The sequence below is a fragment of the Homalodisca vitripennis genome, chromosome 3 (assembly GCF_021130785.1).
Source record: "Homalodisca vitripennis isolate AUS2020 chromosome 3, UT_GWSS_2.1, whole genome shotgun sequence".
Classification (NCBI taxonomy): domain Eukaryota; kingdom Metazoa; phylum Arthropoda; class Insecta; order Hemiptera; family Cicadellidae; genus Homalodisca; species Homalodisca vitripennis.
The window spans coordinates 111397640-111420608 of NC_060209.1; the positions used below are offsets into that span (position 1 = coordinate 111397640).

Consider the following 22969-nt stretch of genomic DNA (forward strand, 5'->3'; position numbering starts at 1 on the left):
TCTTGAACCTATAATTTATGTAAATTCTGTATATATTTCATATTTTTATCTTCAGTCTTCAGTAGATGTTATGTGGGCCTGATTACAAAATTGCCGAAACTGTCTACTTTAAATGTCTGTAATTCTTTATGGAGCCATAAACAATTATTCTAGTTTTTCTATCTTCAGGAGAAGTATCTTTAAGGACTATAAATTTAAAATTGAAATAAAAATGATCTAATAAAAAAACTTGTTTTATATAAATATACATACATGATATAATTAAAATAATAAAATTAAACAATAACGTGTATGTTTGTACTTTTGGGCATATTGTTTGAATAATATATAAAAAAAATGTTATCGTTTAGGCCTACATGCTTAACATACTCGTATACGTATTACAGTGCAAAATCAGTAATATATGTTTTCTCTCATTACATTACATTTTTATCTAATGAATTAATTAATCGTATACAGCCAAACCAATGAACGAAATACGAATGCTTTTATTTTGGTATTCTTTCGTAAAATCCAAACTGAATGATACACAATTAAAATATTCTTTATAATATTGATTGCTGCTGTCAGAGGTCGTGCCGTCGTAATTATAGCCAGGAGAACCCAGAGGTGTGGAAGCAACGCGAAGAATTGATATGCTACCATGCGGACGCTGGACAGATATGGGTTGTAATTGCTTCCGCTTCGCTAACTCAGTTGTGCCCGCCAACCAACGTGAACTGTCTGCCATCAATCTATTATAATTGTAAAAGTCATTATTTAACATTCCAATCTGTGCAGGCCTAACAGCACAACGTTTTTTTATTGAAATTGTATTAAAATGAATTTTATAAGCAGAAGGGATTTTAATGTAAGTAAGTAAAATATTAAATACCAAATACGGTACACTGTTGGTTTTACATCTCAGCTTGTGGGTTACAACATAGTGAAATGACACGAGTTTCATCCCCCCCCTCTTTTTAAAGGTATTATTATTAACACGTACCCAAACTCTTTTTAGGTTTTTTTTGTTAAGTTTATTTCGTTTCATAATATATACATATTGTGTGTGTGTGTGTGTGTGTGTGTGTGTGTGTGTGTGTGTGTGTGTGTGTGTGTGTGTGTGTGTTTTACTATCTTACCAGGCAACTGTATACTGCCTAACATACAGCAACTATATTTGCTACATTGCTATATTTGGCAACTTAAAACCGACCGTCAGGCGCGTAAATACTCATAGCCATATAATTAGATAAAGCAACTGAAATTCGTCACTGTTAATACACATGGAGGTGTACCGAGCTAGGTAAAGTATAATCTGAGAAAATAAATTATCGCTTCATTTTAACCCTTCTGATAACCTCACGTATCGACCTAGCAAAAATTGTCGCGACTGTATATAAATTTCTGAGGAAAAACTTCTACCCAATCAATTGCAATAAAACCGTTTCACTTTACTTTTACAGTGAAAACTGGCTCTCTTCCGCCGGACTGTTACATGTAAACTTGGTTTCCTACTCCAGCAATGAACTCTTATAAAATTAATAGATACCACATATAGCTTTACGAGTATATGCCTTGCTATAGATATCGCGTGACGTGAGGTTGTGAGTACGTAAGCGTACTTTCTGATGGAATTGCATACACTGCACGCCCTGTGTACGACCATCAGGATTTTACATAGGATACAACCTTTAAAGCTCATTATAATTTATACAAAACGCAAATGTTTTAAGAGGATGTGAAGGAAAATTTCAGCAGGTTTGTTCTCCTACCACTTATCATTCCGCTCTCCGTTGTTCACAATATCCGAGCGCTGACAGTGACAGCGTCGTTTGTCAACTGTTGTTGCCGGGCTCAATAAACATGGTCGTAAAATATTTAATCTGCAACTTTACATTCCTACAATCGCGCTACATCGCCACGATTAGCTTTACAACCCGTTCTCTCGCTTCTTTACAGTAGTCACCTGTAGTATTTGTACAAGTTGGCAAACATATTGTATTAGAATGTTTGACGTATTTTAGTTTGTAGCTAGATTACACGATTAGAGCATTTCCTTCCCACTATGAAAGAACTACTACAGTTAGTCAATCAATAATTAATAACTTCAATTTAAACTAAAAAAACCATTTTAGTATGTGTTCCAAAGTACAATGCAAATAGCCTACATGTGCATCACTGACGTACAACAAATTAAACAGCAAATATTCATATTTCTTTTATTACTTCATCCATCGTCAATAATGAACAAAGAACTTTAACAAAATTTTAGAGAGATGTGCTACATACACACTGTATATTATTCAAGAGAGAAGAAAAGAGAATTTGTTATTTAATGTTGGCAACACTGCGTCCTTGAAACCGGAAGTTCCGGGTTGTGATGAGCGGAAGTCGGGATCAGGTGTGGCGGTACGCTTTTTAAGCTGTAGCGATACTACTGTATTCCCTTTGTCTGTCTATATATACCGTACGGCCACGGTTTCGTCGACTTTACACTAGAATGTTTGATAGTGGATGGTTCTGTTATACTTTCCCAGGCCTGATTAAATATAGTAAATCTGCCGTTTTCCTTCTTAAACAGATCCCCAACTTTACCATCTCTTCCAAGTGCTTTTAAAATTTGTATCTTTGCTCACCTTACCAATCCAATATACAGGGTGTTGAATCTCTATCTTTATAATGAAGTTGATTGTTTCAGAGTAAACTCGCATTTACTCCGTTACCAATTTTCCTTCATAACAAGTAGGATATCAAAAAGTTTATCTTTTCACAAGCTATTTTTATCTTTCTTGATACATTTTTCTTTTCTCCTCAGTTTTCATAAAATTTTTCGTTTTAATATTTTTAAAAGGCCGTCATTTTAAAATTATTAGTAATGGTTTTTTTAATTCAGCAAAAAGTGACGTACTAATAAGACGTACAAACGTACAAAATTAAAACACCAGAACTTAAACAATTTCTGAGTTATGTTCTTTTAAAGACTTACACGCGTTAAACAAAGCTAAACAGACCATAGTTTTCGTGGATTTTGTATTTATTTTCACCTATTAAATCATATCCCAAAATATTCATATCCATATCATATCCAAAATATAATCGTTTGAATACCGTGTATACTGTTTAGACAGCGATAGTGTCGTCTCTCAAACATCTTCAAGTTGTAACTTAGCGTATTGTTATTTCATAATGCAATAATAAAGCTATATGACATGCTTAATAAGGATTCGTCATATAGGTAAAATTGAAATACAAACTGGCACATGCAGACACACCGATACATACAAATAAAATACAAAAACATTTAGATAAACATAACGGCCAGCATAGCCTAAAAGCGTACATATACGTATAAAGTATAAATGTATTTATTTTATTTGACCTAAATGACGAATTCCTCAAGAATAACTTATCGTGTAGTTTTACCATAGTATTATCGAAATGATAAACTAGGACAAAAATAATTCTACAAAATTTATAGAGTAGGCCTGATTTCGATCTAATTCGTTATCAAAGTTTTGGGTGAGTACGTCAGATCAAGTGATAATTACGTAGAATAATAAATATCTAAACCATATAAACAATTTAGAATGACGTTAGATGTCAATTATAATTCGGTTATTTCCTATATTAGAGTATAAATTGTCGTATTAACACATTTGGATATATTTTATTTTCTATACAAGCATTTCTCATACTTCAAATAAATATTATAGAACATTAACTTTTTAGGCGTTACTGGCAAATTCTACATAGAAAATTTGCGCGTGGGTTATGTTTATATAAAATAATATCTATATTTACACTGATAAAGTAATAAACAGCATATATTAACAATTTTTACCTTTAACCAAGGTGTGATTTTGCCACGGGATCTTTTTAATCATTCTTAATTATATTCATCATCACAATATACACGTATTGTAAAATGTACGTGTTGATAGTCCGATAGCCGATCCCTTGTTTGAGTTCGCCAATGCGAGACCTGTAGCATAGCCGCCGAACCGTTGGTACACCTGTCCTGGACCAGTGTTGGACACACTGGTGTATAGCATGCAGCTCATCTCAGTTGTCGGTGACAATGGTGTCCAATACGCCGACCAACAATAGGCGCTTTTCCAAAAACTCCATTCAGGTAACATCAATTAATCAATCTCTTTAGCGGCACCAGCACCGTAGATCAGGTCTGCAATCCTGGAATCAAACACTGTCCCATATCAGTATTCTCTTTTATTGGCAGATGTTGTCAAACGTTTGATTGGGCGTCGAGAAATTGCCCGCTTGTCAACTTGGAAATAAAATATGGTGAAGTACTAAAATAGTATGAATTGATATTTCATATATATATATATATATATATATATATATGAAATATATATATATATATATACATATATACATATATATATATACATATATATTATATATATATATATATAATAAAAAAGGGTTAGAATATTTTTTAAATTTATATATAAATTACTCTGTATCTTCTACCTTAGTTTTTCCTTTTTAACTTAAAATATTAAATAGCATGTTTTTTCGTGCACTTGCCACGCGTTTTTTAAACAATGCAAAAGGTATTTTTTTATTTTTTGCAACTTTTATTGAAAGCTTTCTATTGTTAATGTTATTCAGACGCAGTCATATAAAACAGAATTAAATACAGACGTTTACACCTTTTTCAATATATCGGGATCTGATCAACTGCATATATGGGAATTATTAAATTCTGTATGAGAAGAGCTATATTTTGTCATTTAAACCCCTCGTTTAATTATTATTAGCTTGTTTTAAATTTAAACATAATTTTACTCAAATCACTAGAAGAAATGCCATTTTTTGTTATTTTTATGTTGTAAGGAAATATAAGTTAGCGATATATTTCTTATTCCTTTGGAGAGACGATTCGTCTCATATAGTAATTCTATGACACTTGTTTAGTTTCGTTTTATTATCCACAGCGATTATGTTTAGTTAAAAAACCTTTTTAAGAAACTACATACCTCAGGCAGTATGATAATAAACATCTTGATTGGTGCTAGCTAGATAGAATAGGGCCGATATTGGTGAATGAAAACTGTTTGGACATATCTTAAAATCTTTACACAGTATGTTTACATGGTGGTAAGGGCAACTCTTTCTTGCTGGAGGTTTCATAAGCATTGAAACTTGTGTATGATATACTGTATACTGTATACAAGTCTGAGAGCTTCCATTGTGACACGGTTGTAAGGGCAACTCTTGCTGGAGGTTTCATAAGCATTGAAACTTGTGTATGATATACTGTATATTGCATACAAGTCTGAGAGCTTCCATTGTGACAAGGTTGTAAGGGCAACTCTTGCTGGAGGTTTCATAAGCATTGAAACTTGTGTATGATATACTGTATATTGTATACAAGTCCGAGAGCCTCCATTGTGACACGGTTGTAAGGGCAACTCTTGCTGGAGGTTTCATAAGCATTGAAACTTGTGTATGATATACATATTGTATACAAGTCCGAGAGCCTCCATTGTGACACGGTTGTAAGGGCAACTCTTGCTGGAGGTTTCATAAGCATTGAAACTTGTGTATGATATACATATTGTATACAAGTCCGAGAGCCTCCATTGTGACACGGTTGTAAGGGCAACTCTTGCTGGAGGTTTCATAAGCATTGAAACTTGTGTATGATATACTGTATATTGTATACAAGTCCGAGAGCCTCCATTGTGACACGGTTGTAAGGGCAACTCTTGCTGGAGGTTTCATAAGCATTGAAACTTGTGTATGATATACTGTATATTGTATACAAGTCTGAGAGCCTCCATTGTGACACGGTTGTAAGGGCAACTCTTGCTGGAGGTTTCATAAGCATTGAAACTTGTGTATGATATACATATTGTATACAAGTCCGAGAGCTTCCATTGTGACACGGTTGTAAGGGCAACTCTTGATGGAGGTTATCATAAGAATTGAAACTTGTGTATGATATACTGTATATTGTATACAAGTCTAAGAGCCTCCATTGTGACACGGTTGTAAGGGCAACTCTTGCTGGAGGTTTCGTTAGCATTGAAACTTGTGTATGATATACTGTATATTGTATACAAGTCTGAGAGCCTCCATTGTGACACGGTTGTAAGGGCATCTCTTGCTGGAGGTTTCGTAAGCATTGAAACTTGTGTATGATATACTGTATATTGTATACAAGTCTGAGAGCCTCCATTGTGACACGGTTGTAAGGGCATCTCTTGCTGGAGGTTTCGTAAGCATTGAAACTTGTGTATGATATACTGTATATTGTATACAAGTCTGAGAGCCTCCATTGTGCGCCGCAGTTGGGCGTGAGTTCTGATAACGGCTTATTACACCACTTGTGGCGATGATAAGCCGAGTGTACACATTATCAGCCAGTTTAGCCAACTTGGCTATTGGAATTCGTAATGTTGAATCCCCTCACATTCTATCATTAATTGTTGGCTAATTCTCCGTATATGATGACTATCTAGTCTTGCAAGACTCAATGCTGTTTATTTCCGTGAGCAGTCATTCGCGAAATTTGATTAAGGAGGCGTTTCTCGCATGCCGACACAACAAAATGAGTAATTAACACAATTAGCCCAGTGGGTTATGTAAAACGTTTTCAGCGTTTCGCCTTGAAGGCTAGCACTGCCGTGAAACGAGTAGGCTACAGTTTCTCAGTATTACACAGAAAAAGTAACCAACAGTAAATTCCAGTTTACAGGTCACTAAAACAAATACTGAACTTCTCATTTATACTACATTCCGTTGATCTAATATATTGACATGAAATGTACATTTCTTGGATCTAACCTTAGTTCTGTTGATATAATACATTGGTATCATGATCTAAAATGTTATTGATCTAATACATTGGTATCGTAATCTAGAATGTTATTGATCTAATACGCCGGCACCCGAGTCTCATTCACGCAATAGAACGGCACTGTGATCTAGTTTAATTGATAAATATTTAGTGACTTTTATTTATGTAATACACATACATTGTAATCTAGAGTTTTAATCTGAGCTCTGTTAATGTAAAATATCGATATCAAATTTACATTTCATGGATCTAATAAATCAGCATTGTAATCTAGTGTATCATCGATATAATAAACCGGCATTGCAACATGAGTTTTATTGATATAATGCGTCGGTATCATAATCTACAACTTTATTGATATAATACACCGACATTGTAATCTACAGTATATAGTGTTTTTGTTCTAAGCTCTATTGATATAAAATATCGTTATGAAATGTACATTCCTTGGATCTAATAAACCGGCACTATAACCTGAGTTTTGTTTATATAAATACATCGGTATCGTAATCTAGAATGTTATTGATCTAATACGCCGGCACCCGAGTCTCATTAACGCAATAGAACGGCACTGTGATCTAGTTTAATTGATAAATATTTATTTATTCTTTCAATCATTAAATTACCTGTCCCAGTATGTTTGAGTTGGCGGATATCTGGATTTGTATTCAATATGGCCAATGTTTAACCATTTGTCCCCTTTATATTTATTTTTAGAATGTCCCTTTTTAATTAGAAGACTGTGCGGGTGTTGCAGGAGGTGAAACGTAAGGAGCGTGCCGAGAAGGAGCGTGTGGCGGCGCAGAATGAGTTCCTCAACCGGTCGCTCCGGGGCTCCAAGAAGCTTCAGGCGCTGGAGAGTGGCGCGGGCCCGGGGGTGGTCAATGATGCCTTCACGGAGGACGAGCGGCCCACTCCTGTCTCCGCCACTCCCGAGTTGCCAGAGGACGAGGACGTGTTCGCCGACACCCTGCACAAAGTCATCAGTGAGTAGCCACAGTACAATTATCACATAGACTATAATAGGAGGCATGAGCAAGCGCTTCGAGTATCTTATTTAGATATCTGTGTTTTCCATAGTGGAAAGACTTAATTTTCCTTATTCCGCCATTGTACTGTGTGAGTTAGCCTAACGGTGTTTGATGTATACGCATTTCTAAAATAGCTTAGCGATTAAAATTGATAACAATTTGCATTGTAAAATACGTGGTTTGAGAAAAATAAATCAACAAGTATTTTGTAGTTACAGTTCTCATTACATTGTATTTGTTATCAAAACGGGACCAATCAAAACGCTAAAAGATTTTTGTATCGTATACAAGTTCATTAATAAGAGATAGTAAGCAGTTTTGCTACAAAGGGAGCTGAGCACCTGAGTTTTTCTTGATATCTGCAACTTACGGTGGACTAATTTTTGGTCAGATTCCGTTATATGCCCCCAACGCTAATTTTTCATTTACGGTTTATTATAATGAATTACAATTGGTTAATTTTTAATTTTGAACCACCAAGTGACACCGGTATGGCTTGAGACGAAAACTTCACACTCGAATAGAAACAATAAAGGTGGAAGAAGATAGACGCGACTGCGAGATGTTATGGAGGAGCTTGCCACTGAAGTGGGTCACGATGAATAGCGACTATTATGTCACTTTCTCACCAGAACAATACTCGGCATTCGTGTGCCAACAATGATTAGCATAAAGAGATGCTCGTGCTCACCGCTCGCCACCTTGTTCAGCAGTTCAGTTCATCCTTCTGTGTTATCTGTTTTTATTTTATTTGATAATGTAATGTTAGTCGAGGTGAAATAAATAGAAGATCTTCAAAACTGATCTTTTAGCTTGAATCGGCCGTTAGTTTTCACGTATACCGCTGACAGGGAGGGGGAGTACAAGGACAAGGGCAGGTATTCTAGGGGTAGCGGCAAGTGTATCTCTTGCTATAGAGCCCGAATGAAGGAGAGGTGCGGCAGGGCCAGGTGGGACGATACACAATGGAGCAGAGGTAGAGGTAGACGTCGACTTCGCGGCGGACCGCGCACGTACACGTACAGTAGTCCTCCCACCTTCCTGTCTAGGTGTACCTGTGTAGTACTGTGCGTGTCTTCCTCTTGGATCTCAAGTCAATCACCTGTTAGTTGTTGGACGTATTATTGTAAGTTAATCTTTCTTTGTAGGTGACTTAAAGTATCCGAGCTAGAAGTTTTATTGGCCTTTTATTATCAACACGAGGTATATTTTAGATTAAGAGTTTATGTTCACATTTGTTTTGAGCTTCCAGAGGATTTGAACCCGGGACCTGAGCAACTAGAAACAGCACCTCTAAAGTTATGTCAGTGTATAATTAATTGTTCTGTTCTGACATACATTTTGGATCATGAAGCATTGAATCTAAAACGATCTTTTTGTATTACTCCACAAAACATTAAATTAGAAGCTCCTCTTTAAAAACTGGATATCCTATCATCATATCCAGATCTTGTCTGTTTTGTAAATATTTACTGTAGGTAGATGGTTCAGTTTTACATTATAAAGGAAAGAGTGTGTATTTGTAAAATATAAAAAATACAAACTATATTTAATAATGTTCTAATAATTTACTCATTTCTATATATTTCTACTTGGGCACCACAGTACCCTAACCACAAAAACGGTTTATCATAAATACCACATAATGATACCAGTAAATATATTTATATTGATTTTCAAATAATGATTCATGTAAATATATATTATTTGGTAAATTATGTGATTTTTCGTGCAAAACTTTTATTAGAAAATTTTATAAAGTTTTGTGTGTTCTCGTATCAAAGGATGGCACAAGATAGGGGCTTAATAGGAGCTCCTATGTTTCTTGTGTTTTCTTAAAGCCAGTGTGATTGAAGAGTGTGATTGGATTGAGAGTTATTACGTTTTGTAATAAAAACAAAATAACTTATAATATGTTTGTGGAAATTGTTGTAAAACACATATGGAAACACTAAAAACTCGTGGAAAGTATGTAGTAAATTATCATTTCCACAGCAATAATACGAATGTGAAATTTACTATGTAATCAACTTCATTTTATTTACCAGACTATAATGATAAAATAATTACCTATCAGACTATGTAAAAATTTTCTTAATCAGTAATTCTGTTTGTAATATATATTTGCTATCTTTGTTTGGGCTTGATTTTAAAATAATCCAGTCTTTTAATCTTTGTGAGCTGCAGGTATTTATTTACAACTAAACAATTTCCAATTTTCTCCTATTTTTGTTACATATCTAAGATGGCCAACATTAAAAAACTCTATTTCTATTTTATTTTAGTTTTTATTTTATTTTTTGTACCCTGATGAAGTATAACAAGTAACAAAACGAGAATTGTTCTGTTGACTGTCATAAAAGATAATACGTGTTAGTATATCAGTTTGTGGTATTTGGAGTTTTAACTTTTATTCAGCACAAGTCCACAGTTTGGTGATAATTTCATTTTTAGTTTTTTTTATTTCTTTATAAATGTATTAAAACTAACAAGTTATGTCAATCGATGAAACAATTTAATAGATCTACAAAAGTATAATGGATTAAAGTGAAATACCGGATTATAAAAAATAAAAACTAATAAGATTTAGTTAAATATTTTCATCCAAATCAAATGTGTATGATTCAAATTGTATTTTTGTAACACAGCATATTTAAAATTTCTCATTTTGTAAACTGAAAGGATTCATCACACTTACAGAGTGATGTATTTTTATTTAGCTGAATTCATTTGGAGAAAAATATCCACATATTGGTTTTTGCAATTTGGTTATTTTATGAGAAGGATTTGGTAAATAATTTAATTCTTAAACGATTAATAGTATCTCCATCTCATCCTGGGTAATATAAAATTCAAAGAGAGGAACACACTTTATTTTTACACTTGAAATTCGGTTTCTTTTGATCTTTAAATAAACTTCACTTGCCAGTTGATATGGCACAAAGCAAATTTATATAATCTATATAACCTGGGGAGTAGATGTATAATCTGTACTTGGAGTTTTAGCAATAGTGTCTGCAGTGCAATAGTAATACAAAACATTCTAAAAAGGCCAGTGTCCAGTGTGTTAATGGTTAATGCAACATAGGTTGATACATAAACCAAAGAATTTTTTTTAATACACTGTCAGGTTTTGTAAAGGGTCCTCCACAAACAATGCTCTCAGTAGTGTTATTGAACATATTTTTACTTTGGGACTGTCTCCTTGTCTTCAAACATGTGCATTATTAATGAATACTTACTCATATAAAACTACAATACATATTAACGTACAGTGAACACATGTCATAAAACAAATATCAAAATTGATATGTTCTGTCCTGTAACAACAGTCTCAGGCCAGTTCCGTAATTTATTGCTATCCCATCCAGAAAACGTTTTATAAATCTATAATGTGCAGTTTTAAACACACTAGGATCAACAATCAAGTGTAAAATCAGTATCTCGTTTTACTCATTACATTTTTAATGAAAATTACCAGACAGAATATAATGCGCTCTCAAAAAAACCCTTTATATGAATTTTGAACGAATTCCTGAACTGTAAAAACGCTAGGACATGGAAGGTTTAACCCAACGGATTCTAATGATTTATATGGGCTAGTTCCCTGAATACCCAACAGCGATAGAGAAATCAGTTGAGTTTGGTTTAGTGTTTTGTATGGGAAGCTGAAGGTCCTCTGAAGCTGATGAGCTCATTTAGCAGCAGTTCACGGCCCACAGGCTGCCTAACCAACCAGTTAAACAGACCTTGTCTCCCTTCCCCTCTCTAGGAGTCTTGTTGTTACAAACGAGATAGGTCTTGGGGAACAACTACCGGTAATAAGAGGTGAAATAGCAGATATCTCACTTTTTCAAGTTCCTTTTTAAGTTCTCTTATATGTGTATATAAGGTGTATATTAAAACTATAAATTTAATTTGATCTTTAAACTTTATTTAACAAAAGACATTGCATATAAACAAATAAGAATATAAACAGACTGCTGAAGATTATAATCTTTAACAGTCTGCGGTTTTATTGTTGAACATTACTGGATATTAATAAGTCTACAAAACAAATCTTATTAAGGTGGTGCAATTGACTTTAAGTAGAGTAAAAGTTTTTAAATTTAATAGTTACAATCCTTCAAGATACCCTTCCTGAAGACAGAAAAAGAACAAAAAAATTGGGTCACTTTACCAGAAATTATAGACATTTGAAGTCATTTTGGGTCTTTTTGTAATCAGGCCCAATGAAAAATGTGTGACGATAAGGATTTCAAATTTTTATAATTTTCAAAACCAAACAAATAGTTATACAACACGGCTAGTCTCACTGAGTCTTGCTTGTGTGGAGCCGAACACACTTATTTAATTACATTCTGTATAAAGATACATGTATATACAGTAATGTTATACTAATATGTTTCAAATAACTAAACCATTCAAAATATCATTAAATTTGAAAATTACAATGAATTGAATGAACAATCATTCAACACTTGATAACGAGGGCGCTATATGCGACCTGTGCCCCATGCTTTAAAATTTTGCATTCTTTTTTTGATACCGGTAATGTAAAAGAACAATGAAAATTATTGTTTTCTCTTATAACATAAAAGAAAAAGAAAAAAAATAAATTACCCTAATTGGAATCAGTCTGATTAGGACTAACAGTCTAGCTGTCTAATTAATAAATCATCTATAAATGTAGTCAGAAAAATTATGAAACAATTTTTTTAATTATTCATTTGACTAGGCTATGCATCTGAGGCACAATGTAGCCAAATAATCTTATACTGGTGCGTGTGAAAGATACATTCAGACAAGGAATGAAAGTGGGTTTTATTTTAAAATAACTAATTTCTTAAAGAATAACAAATAGATCGTTTTCTAACATTATGATTACAATAAATATGTAATTCAGCCATAAATAATTAAAAAGTGTCACTTCCTGAAGGTATAAAGTTAATTGTATTAATTAAACAACTAATACAATCAAAGATTTAACTCACATTGATACTGCTATAAAATTTGTTTTCAGCCATTTTTAATTGAGGCTTGTTTGCTAATTTCCTAAGGTTTTTAATTTGAAGGCCTATAATTCCAGTAAAGTAATGGAACACATATTTTAATAACACAGTTTTTACTAGATCACTTCTCAAAGAGTTATTCATTGAAAAGTTAACATGAGTCTGATGGCCTATCATCGATCGAGGTCCGTCATCAGTCACAGTTTACATTTGGTCAAAATTGCCTAAACAGTCTTACTACTTTAAACTTCCTATTTCTTAAAGAATGCTGTTAACAAGTTTTCATAACAGAGAGTTAAATATTTGAAACTACTATAAGTATTTCAAATGATGATTTTGTTTAAGTGTTATAATGTGGAATGGGTAAGATTGGAGAAACCCAATACTCTCTAAATAACTCTTTAACTAACTCTTTAAGTAAGAGTTTCATTAAGACATTTTTGCTGAATGAGAATTAATGCAATCCTTCTAAATTAATTTTGGTTCCACTGTCTGAACAAGAGCACACATACAATTCACAATGTTTGACACCAGATCTCTCTACTTTTCAAAATTAATGTTTACTACACATCTTACAAAGGTTAAGTAATTACCTTTATTTTTTTTAAACTTACAGATGCATAAAAATAATAATTGTTACTAAATTTCAAATATTTTAGTTTAAAAGGTTCTGTAGGCAGCAGTAATTAAAAACCAGCTATAAATAAAGACTTATGACTTTAATCTTTTGAGGATGAAACTAACTATATCATGTGGGTCTGATGATGTTCTGATTGAGGCCTCACAAAAATAGAAAAATTACCTTATTGGAGTGTTTCTTTTAAATTAATAACTATATATAGACTTCCTTTAAATGTTCATTATTGTATGTAGTACTGAAATATTTTTTTTGTGGTTTCAGAAATGCAAGCCATTTATAGTTTACTTAACAATGATTGTAGATTTGATCTAAATTTAAAGATAGAAAGTTATCCAGAAAATTGTGTTTGTCACAACTTAAAAAATATTTTAGTTAATTCTTTTTTAAATTTAATTTTCTTAATATAAAATAACATGTTTTACTGTGGGAAGAATTATTACCCAGTAGTATTTAAAAATTACCTTTGTTTGAGATTTTATCTTATGAAGTTTGGGTAATTTTCTGAGCTTTTTTCTGGAAAGTGTTCAATATAAATCAGATCATATTTTTATGGTAACCACTTTGGCATGAAAAACCAATATCTCGGTTTTGATTCAGGACCCACACAAAAAACCAGTGATAATAATTAGTCTTCCTTAAGCTTTGACTGTCTTAGTCAATGGATGTTTTCCACAATGAGGTTTTTACTCCCCTCTCCTTATCACTTCACAATTCTCATTGCAAAATTAAGGGATGCACGAAATCAAGATTCCGAACTTGCCAAAAGAATCCTGAGGTTTATTCTTGACCTCTTTCGTGCCAGTAGGTCTTCCTCTCCGTTACCTCTAATACTTTCATGACCTTGGGACCCATACAGATCTACCTGATTATGTTTTGCCAATTTCTTCAGTATTTAGTGACAGCTTGACAGTAGCCTTGAATGAAATTCATACGCATGTAGACTTCAGATCTGGTCTGATACGATAAAAAAGTTTTGCTCTTTTGTACTTTTTCTATCATTAGCTGAGCATAGATCTTTGTGACTTCAGCTTCTGCTTGAAAGATAGTGGCTTTAGTGTATCTTTTCTCAGAGGGTTCAAGTTCCAAGCCAATAGAAACCCCACAGTGGGTTCTAAGAGTAAATACTCCTTGTTTCTATGAATCCATGTCTAGTCCTTAGTCCCTTCTCTTTCTGCGTGTTGACATGTGACGCTATCCTTTCATTTCTGATATTTACCTTTTTCTGATAAGTTAAATAACATTAAAACTGGTTCTTAATGGTGACATATGTCCCCAATTCAGGACATGTATTCATCACTCTGCTCTCATAGTTAGAACAAGCACGTTATGAAATACAGTGGAACATCAGGCAAGTTTAATTTGACTCTACCAATGTTTCTAACAAGTTTCTTGAAGAGAAAAATTGCTGTCATTGTAGTGCTATTAGTGTACCGGTAGTAGTTTCAGAAGTTTTCTAGCAACTTGACATTTGAAATCAGTCTTACTGGTCACTAATTAATTACAAATGTTATCTTCAAATATTTAAATTTTAGCCAACTATAAAGTTGGCTTATGTTGGTGATATAAACATATCGAAATTAAATACGTATTAGAAAATAAATACAGTCTCTATGTCACTTGTAAATTATTTCTCTGTAATGTGACAAATTTAAATGGCCCAAATGATGAGTGTTAGATTATAAACAGCTGAGTGATTGAGTGTTGTTGTTTTTAGGTTATGGGGAGCTTGTGGCATCCCTGCAGCGGTTGCAGTTACAACTGAAGAAGGCCGGCCATGGGTACGGGGCTCTGGAGGCTCAAGCTGGGGCCGTACAGACCCTACTGCTGAGTCCTGGCTTTGGCAGGGCACTGGCAGCTCACAACAAGGTGCAGCAGTCCTGGCCTCAGCAGACACTCGGTAAACCAGTCACAGGCCAAGCCCAGGCACTAGTCAGAGATGTGAGTGGCTTTCCCAACAAGTAATAATGTTATAATATTGTGTTTTTATTTTAAAATACTTAGCTATAAGTGTTCAAAATCATTTTTTTCTTTATGATAATCAGCATGAATATTTTTGTTTTATTATGTAAGGGAAGTCTGCTATTACTGTTAATATACTTCTATATTTGATTTTACAATCTTCAGGACTTCTATAATCAAAGCACCATTATTTACTAATAGTCTGTTTCAAACAAACATTGTAATTTATAAACACATTGCAAGGCTGTTAATTATTTATTGGGCTGGTAATTATACACAAGCCTTCCCTTTAGCCCCAAACACCAGTTTTATGGATTACCCAGAATTCCTGCCGGTGATTTCTGGTAGACCTTTTAAAGCTAACTCGAGCAATAAAGAGATTTATTGAAAATGTCATAACTTCTTTATGTCCCCATAAAAACTAACAAACTTTATTGTTTGGCTATGACATCTTTCCTAATTAATCTAAAATGTATGTTTTAAATTAGTTTATACATTTTCATTTACAAAGAGAAAAAACTAATTTAAATAATTACAGATGTAGTTAGGAAAGTATATTTCAGTATCATAGATAAGTAAGATTAGATAATACTGATTATAGAGTTTCCTAATTACCTGGCGATTTTTTAACTTTTGTAGGTACTAAAGGGGGTTTGGGGGCTGTAACCCCTCCCCCCAATGATACAAATATTCAAGGTATATTTTAACTTGTTTTAAAATTAAAGTATACTCATTTTCGAACAATGTATCATAGTTTAGTTTAGTTGTAATTTGTCTTGATATTTTAACTATAAAAGCTGACATATAGTAAAACACAAGACCCATGCTTCGTAATGTTTTGGAATGACGAGTCCATCTGCGACCTGCGGGGGTTGACAAATATAATATAGACAAAAAACTGTAAGTCCACAATCAAAGTAAAGAAATATCATGGCCCTATAAATAATATCTGACTTGAAGTTCGTAATTTTTTAATGTGTTATTTTACATACTAGAACATGTTTTTTTTTTTACATAAATTTCAGAAATAAAATATAGATAATAATAATAGAATTGGTGATAGTTTTCTAGGTTTCCCTCAAAGGGTTGCCAACAGCAGCAATCAAGCTAATAGCATTGTCAAATTTTACTCTGTCAAGAAGTTTTATGTCCAAACTTCTTTAATTTACAATAAATATAAATTCTGGTGGGCCATTGATATGTAAAATATAAACATATTGAAGTTCATATTTGTTAAATTCTACATTTTTTTCTAAATCTTGTTTTTCTAAATTTTTAATTAAACAACTTTGGCTCTCAAAACATTTATGATTTGAATTTCTTAATCTCTTTCATTGAACATGTTTTTCATTTTCATGTCACAAGGTTTTTCAATATTTTTCTTACTATTATAAATTTTATTGTTTTAGGTTCAGTGTACATGCTTCTAAGAAACTAAGAAACTAATTTGATATGTGAAAGATTAACAAAAATGTTTATATTGTCTACCCCTTCAGATCTGAGGTTGATGCATGTAATAGTTTGTTTATGACTGTAGCCCAAAAAAACTTCGAATAGGGCAATAGAGTCTTTGTTATCACTACTATGATGACATAAAAATCACCAAAAACACAAAATAAACTTTTTTATTGATTTATACTCGTGTATGTTCATTAATTATTACGATAGTTATTAATTGATTGCTATTACGTGTTCCTGTCACACGCATATATAAAAACCCAAAATTACACAACCAAAATAACGAAATATCATACTCTGCAAATAATATTTAACGTGAAGTTCATATTTTGTATATCTATATTTGTTTACCACCGAGCGTTTGCCCAATTCATGATATCCGCTCAGCCGCGGTAAAAAACACACATTACTAATTTAAAATTACATTTAAAAAAAAAACACTTTTTTTTAATTTGTGTAGTTGTATACGCAGTAAATATATCCTCTATAAAACACTTGTCAATTTATATCCCAATATTTTTATCAGGGATGATATGGTTTGAAATTAAAAAACATTTAAATGTTTTTTAATTTAAAAACATTTGAAATTAAAAATATTTAAATACATATGATTTAGGTAATACAAAAACCTGGAAGCCCATATTAAAATGTATAAATTCTAGGTAAAAGGTGGAGGATGTGTCTTGTAGTTCTTAAATTATAGCCATTGTTTGGAGCCTCTGTTTTTCCTATTAATACAGCCTCATTTTCTGAAATTATTTTGTGTTATCCCCAAAAGAGTAAAGTTTCACTTATATTGTAGCCATTTTAAAGAGCGTAAAATAATAATACTGCTCTCAGACGGCTTTTAAACTTACAATTTTAAACTTTATTAGCATTTAACATATTCTATGTGGGGGGTGGATGATCCTGTACCTCAGCTTGACTGGGAGGTACATAAAATTTGTGGTGGTAACCCCTCCCCCCCTTAGGTTATGCCTATGTGTACACTAATAAATAAATCTTAGCATTCAGAACTGATAATAATTTATTATAACACTCTTTAGGTACTGACATTTTGTCTGGTACAAATGTTGTTGATCGACATTATGTACTCACATAGCCTTTGGAAAGCATAGTTCTAAACCCTGAACACTTCCTTTATGACAAACCAAAGTTCCCAAATAATTTCCTTATCAGAAATACTTCTCTTTAACTAGACTCTACTGCATGCTGATGATCATGCAAGCTGGTAACCTTGAAATGTTGATCCTGAAGTGTTGCTATCGTGGAATATTGTTCATGGAATCCTTGACCACGAATTTTAACTATGAATGTTAACCACTACCCTGCCTAAACCAACCATGAATTAAATAGCTTTAAGCTGAGAAATTAATAAATAAAATAAATACTGCTCACCAGAAGTGCAACTGCACAACTGGCTTCATTCATCAAAATCTAAAGATAAGAACTGAATTACTTTTGTCATTTACTGAACAATACATTGATATTAATATTTACAAGAAGTCCTCTGGTTGGTTAATAACTATTTATTATACACAAAAATAATAAATAATTCACCAACGTAGCTCACAGGAATTTGGTTTTATGGCCGAGACAGGCCATACGCCTAAGTGGATATCACTTATATTGGAAGTAGGTGTTTAACTTACTGTCAAATTAGCATCAAATATCATAATATACAGTATTCTGTACTTATTGTTTGTTTGATTAACTAAGAAAAGAATAAATATTCCAGTACAAATTGAAATAAACAACTTGCAACCCTGCAAGTAGTTTGACAGAACAAAGAACATACAAATGACTGCAAAGAGGATGATTGACAAAACAAAGAGGAAAAAAGTCACAAAACAAGTAGTTTATAACATAAAATAGCTTTGTATTGAACATTATTGACATCTGGACAATATGAAAGCCAATGAATATAAAACATCTATTTTATCAGATGTTGTGCATTTTAGCTGAACGATTGAATTCTGGTATAACCAATGTCATGTGTTCTGGCAACATAGATGACATCTGATATATTGAATTATAGAGCTAAATGGATTAAATCTGATAAAAATGCAACACACTAAAGAGCTATGAATTTCAGAATTCATATTATAGTTCAATGAAACATTACTATTAATCAGACTCTTTTTCACGGTTTAATGTAAAACACTAGTTGTATCTCATAAGGGTAATTTAATTGTGACAGAATGCTTATGTCTTCTAAATTTAAGTAAAAATAAAGTATTTCAGATGTAATACAACTTTTGTGGTGTAATGAGTGGTTGTTCCTTGGATTAAAACATTGATGAAATACCATATAATAACTATATGTCTAGAGCATAATGTTTTGTCTGTCTTTCTATATGTGTTTTAATTTGGAATTCACAACTTACACACAGATTAAATTAAGGCATTGCCATTCTCTGTTTGACTTACTAAGATCTTGTAAGCCAAAATATATTGTTGACTATAATTTTGGACTCTTTACTTTCAAAGTCCTTAAAAAGTATTATAAAGGTTTTTATAAACAAATAAGAATTTTATAATCCTAAAATATAAGCCAAAAGAGACCAAATGATTGGTACCAATCACATGCCTATTAAGTCATGTTTAGTACATGCCTTTTTATTGTTTACTGTAAAATAATACTATGAGATGTCTAGCTGTGTTTCTGTAAGTTACCAATCTCACTTTCTTAAATAATAGCAGAGGTATGTTGTTTATTTTAACCTAGTTTGTAGTTATGTGTTAAGTTAGTTATTCACCTGAGGAAGATCCCAGGTTGCAGATCTTGAAAAGTTATCCAATTGGTAAATAAAAGGAGGCAAGGTTATAAATAGATTTGTTTTCAGTAGCCAAAAACCAGAATATAATGAGTTGAGGAACCTATTTTCATGTGGGAATGTATCTTCCTTCTTGTTTAATTATAATCATGCAATAGAGACAAATCAGCAGATTACAACGGCCTTGGACTGACCACCCACAGACTGTAGTTTGTGATCAGTGAAGTGAGGTATCTTGCAGTGGAGTGAAGTGAATTAGGAATATTGAGCAATTATTTATGTAAACAAACTCTATGATTAATTATTTTGAAGGTAAAATTACTTTAAGTGAAAAGGCATGTTTGGAATACAGTATAATGATTACTTCAACACAAGTAACCAGCAAAATAAGTAGTGAAATATTGAATATTTTAATAGAAATTTAAAGTAATATTCATGTGCAATACTATACAGTGTATATAGTATTGCAGGAGGATGTAGAATATTGCAAACTACCTTAATTTTCTATGAACAAAAATTATCTTTCATTATTCTCTTTACACCTAAAAAACGCTTCAAATCCATCTTTGAACAAACATATTTTTACAATATATACAACAAACTGTGTATATATATTATATATATATATATATATATATATATATATATATTCTAGACATATTTACTAGACCTGTAAAAATTCTAAAAAATTAAGTGTTCCAATAAACCTGAGCTGAGCATGAGAATACATCACACAATTTTACATGTCATCTGCATATAAACAAATAATATATTTTCAGTTCAACCGCTTCCTTAACACAGTTGTTAATAAGGAGTTCAGTCTGTAAATAGATTAAATTTGTTTTCTTCTAAACTAAAAATCTATTTAAACAATAAAATAAGATCACATGGTTAGAGTACTCTAGACCCATGTGAATTTGGTGGGCACTTGGGCAGATGATATCGCACAAGTGGTGGTGACTCCTCACAACTTATTGTTTTTAATCTTATCTCATGATATTTCTAATAATATCTGGTAGTTGCATGAGCTTTATTTATTAGACAATTTAGCATGCATATATACTTATATTATCAACATTTAGTTTACACTTTGAAAACTTTCTTAGGTCTCCAACAGATTGTTAGACATCCAAACAACTCCATGATGATTGTAGCTTTCTCTAATAAACGTACAGTAATATGTAATATAATTCTGTAATGTTTTGTTGCTTGTTGCAGTGCCTAGAAGTGCTGCAGCCTTGCACACAGGCTGAGGCAGCTGAGCTCAGTGACCTTCTGACAAGGTATGAGCTGGAGGGTCTGCTGTACGCTCACGACACCATCACTCGGGAGATAGCCGACCAGAGTCCCGTCATGACACCCAACACTCATGTCAACCACTCCCCACCTTCTGTGCCTGAGGACCAGGATTCCAACATTAAAATCATTAAAATTGAGAAAACCAATGAACCTCTGGTAAGTTGTTGTTTATGATTTTGGGGGAAAATTAAATCAATTATTAAGGTATTGTTACAAAGACACTGTTGCATATACAGTGATTTAAGCAATGCATCACTAGTGGAATGGAAAAAATACAAAAATTGTAAATTAAAAACAAACACTCCAATAATATAGTTTTTATTTCTGTGAGGCCTTTCATGCTCAAGGAACACATCATTATGTTTTTAAATTTATAAATAATTCCAATAAGAAAAGAGCCTCTACAATGTAGAAAATTCATGTTTCTTGATGCAAAAGTATAATTTGAGAGACCTAATTTGTAATAAGTGTAGACAAGTAAAAAATGCCACCAACGTTACTTGCTATTCTGTAAAATATTTTTACTACAATTAAAACCATTAGAGCAACAGTATTAACATGTGGTATCAATCTTAGTGTGGGTAAATAATTAAATTTATAAAAAAGAAGAAGATTGACAATACAAATATTTACTTTAGAAAATATTTTCTTCCTCTGAAACATTTAAATTAATTTATTTAATCTTTTGTTTAAAAAATGTTACAATGTGTTGTTTCTGCCTCTTTTTTGTAACTTTTACACTAACTTTGCACTTGGCTCAGAACGAAATGAGCAGTTCTCACTTCACTGCTTGTAATTAAATGATGTAATTATCCTGATAAACTCTGATGATGAGGAGTTTCATGATACCTTTCAATGTGATTACTCTTTATTAATTGTTGTAAGAGTATTTTGTTAGTGTATACATGTTCTTTTAAATAAAAATATATTTCATAATAACTGTACTTTCAGTATTTATCAAAATACTAACATTTACCTAGTAGTATTGATTGGGGCTTTGCCTGCAATTTCCTGCTGAATAATAGGGATGTATAGGTACATACATTTTAAGTGTTATACAAAATGCCCTAGGGATAAATTAATACATACTAAAACATATACCAATCTCCTGAACGATAACCAAATAGTTCGACTTTAAGTTTGGAGAGCAGTGATTTTGGACCCTGAATTGAAAGAGTGAAACAAATTTTATAAACAGCCTACCAACCAAATACTTAGTTGTATTTCTCTGCATTCCATGTATTTAATTGAATAGCCTCAACGGTTTCAGTAATACTTTAAACCAATTGTGGAGGAATCCTAAAGTCAAAGTCTGTAGATTTCTTAGTGGTATCACTTATGATGTTATATGGAATCCGTCCTATTGTTAGTTGCTAGATGTTTTGGAAATTTTATAGTAATTCCAGAATACTCTTTGCTTTTTCTCTAGGTTTATAATATAATCACAAAGTTTTAATACTATTTAATCCTTATTAATAATTAAAAAGAACTCTTACAGTGTTCTTCAATCTCTGTCCACCGTGTGCTGTTATCATTCCGATTGGCTGGGCCCTGTTCTTCCCATTGTTGATAAGAGTGCTAAATTTGTATATAATTTTCATTTACCAGGTTAACACCATCGTCACTCTTAAAAGCTGCATAAATTTCTTACTCTTTCAATGTTGATAATAAACTACCCACATTACAAAAATATATTACTTCCAGGTCATTTTATATCTCATTCATGTTGTGATTTCTTCCAGTAGATGTTGGGTGAAAGTAGACTTATGTTTATATTTTACATTAGACTGGTGTTCCTTGTACCTTTGTTTAAAAGAAATTTTTGGGACAGTCATTGTATTTTATTTGATATACTCCAGTCTTGTCCAATACGTCATAAACCTACTTATTAGTTTTCAGTACATTATTTAATTGATTATTGGTTTTAAAGGCCATATTTATATCATGTTTCTTTAATTCTTTAGGAATAGTATTTTGTAGAC

At 32.4% G+C, this 22969-nt stretch overlaps 1 protein-coding gene across 5 annotated transcripts in view; it reads left to right on the top strand.

Moving 5' to 3' along the window:
• The window catches only part of LOC124357305 (protein PALS1), a 262643-nt gene that overhangs the window by 222078 nt on the left and 17596 nt on the right, over nt 1–22969 (top strand). For all 5 annotated transcript variants that reach the window (XM_046808971.1, XM_046808969.1, XM_046808972.1 and 2 more), the window contains 3 exons: nt 7569–7797; nt 15209–15432; nt 20907–21143. In XM_046808971.1, the coding sequence (XP_046664927.1) occupies nt 7569–7797; nt 15209–15432; nt 20907–21143 (690 nt within the window). The remainder of the gene's footprint in view (nt 1–7568; nt 7798–15208; nt 15433–20906; nt 21144–22969) is intronic.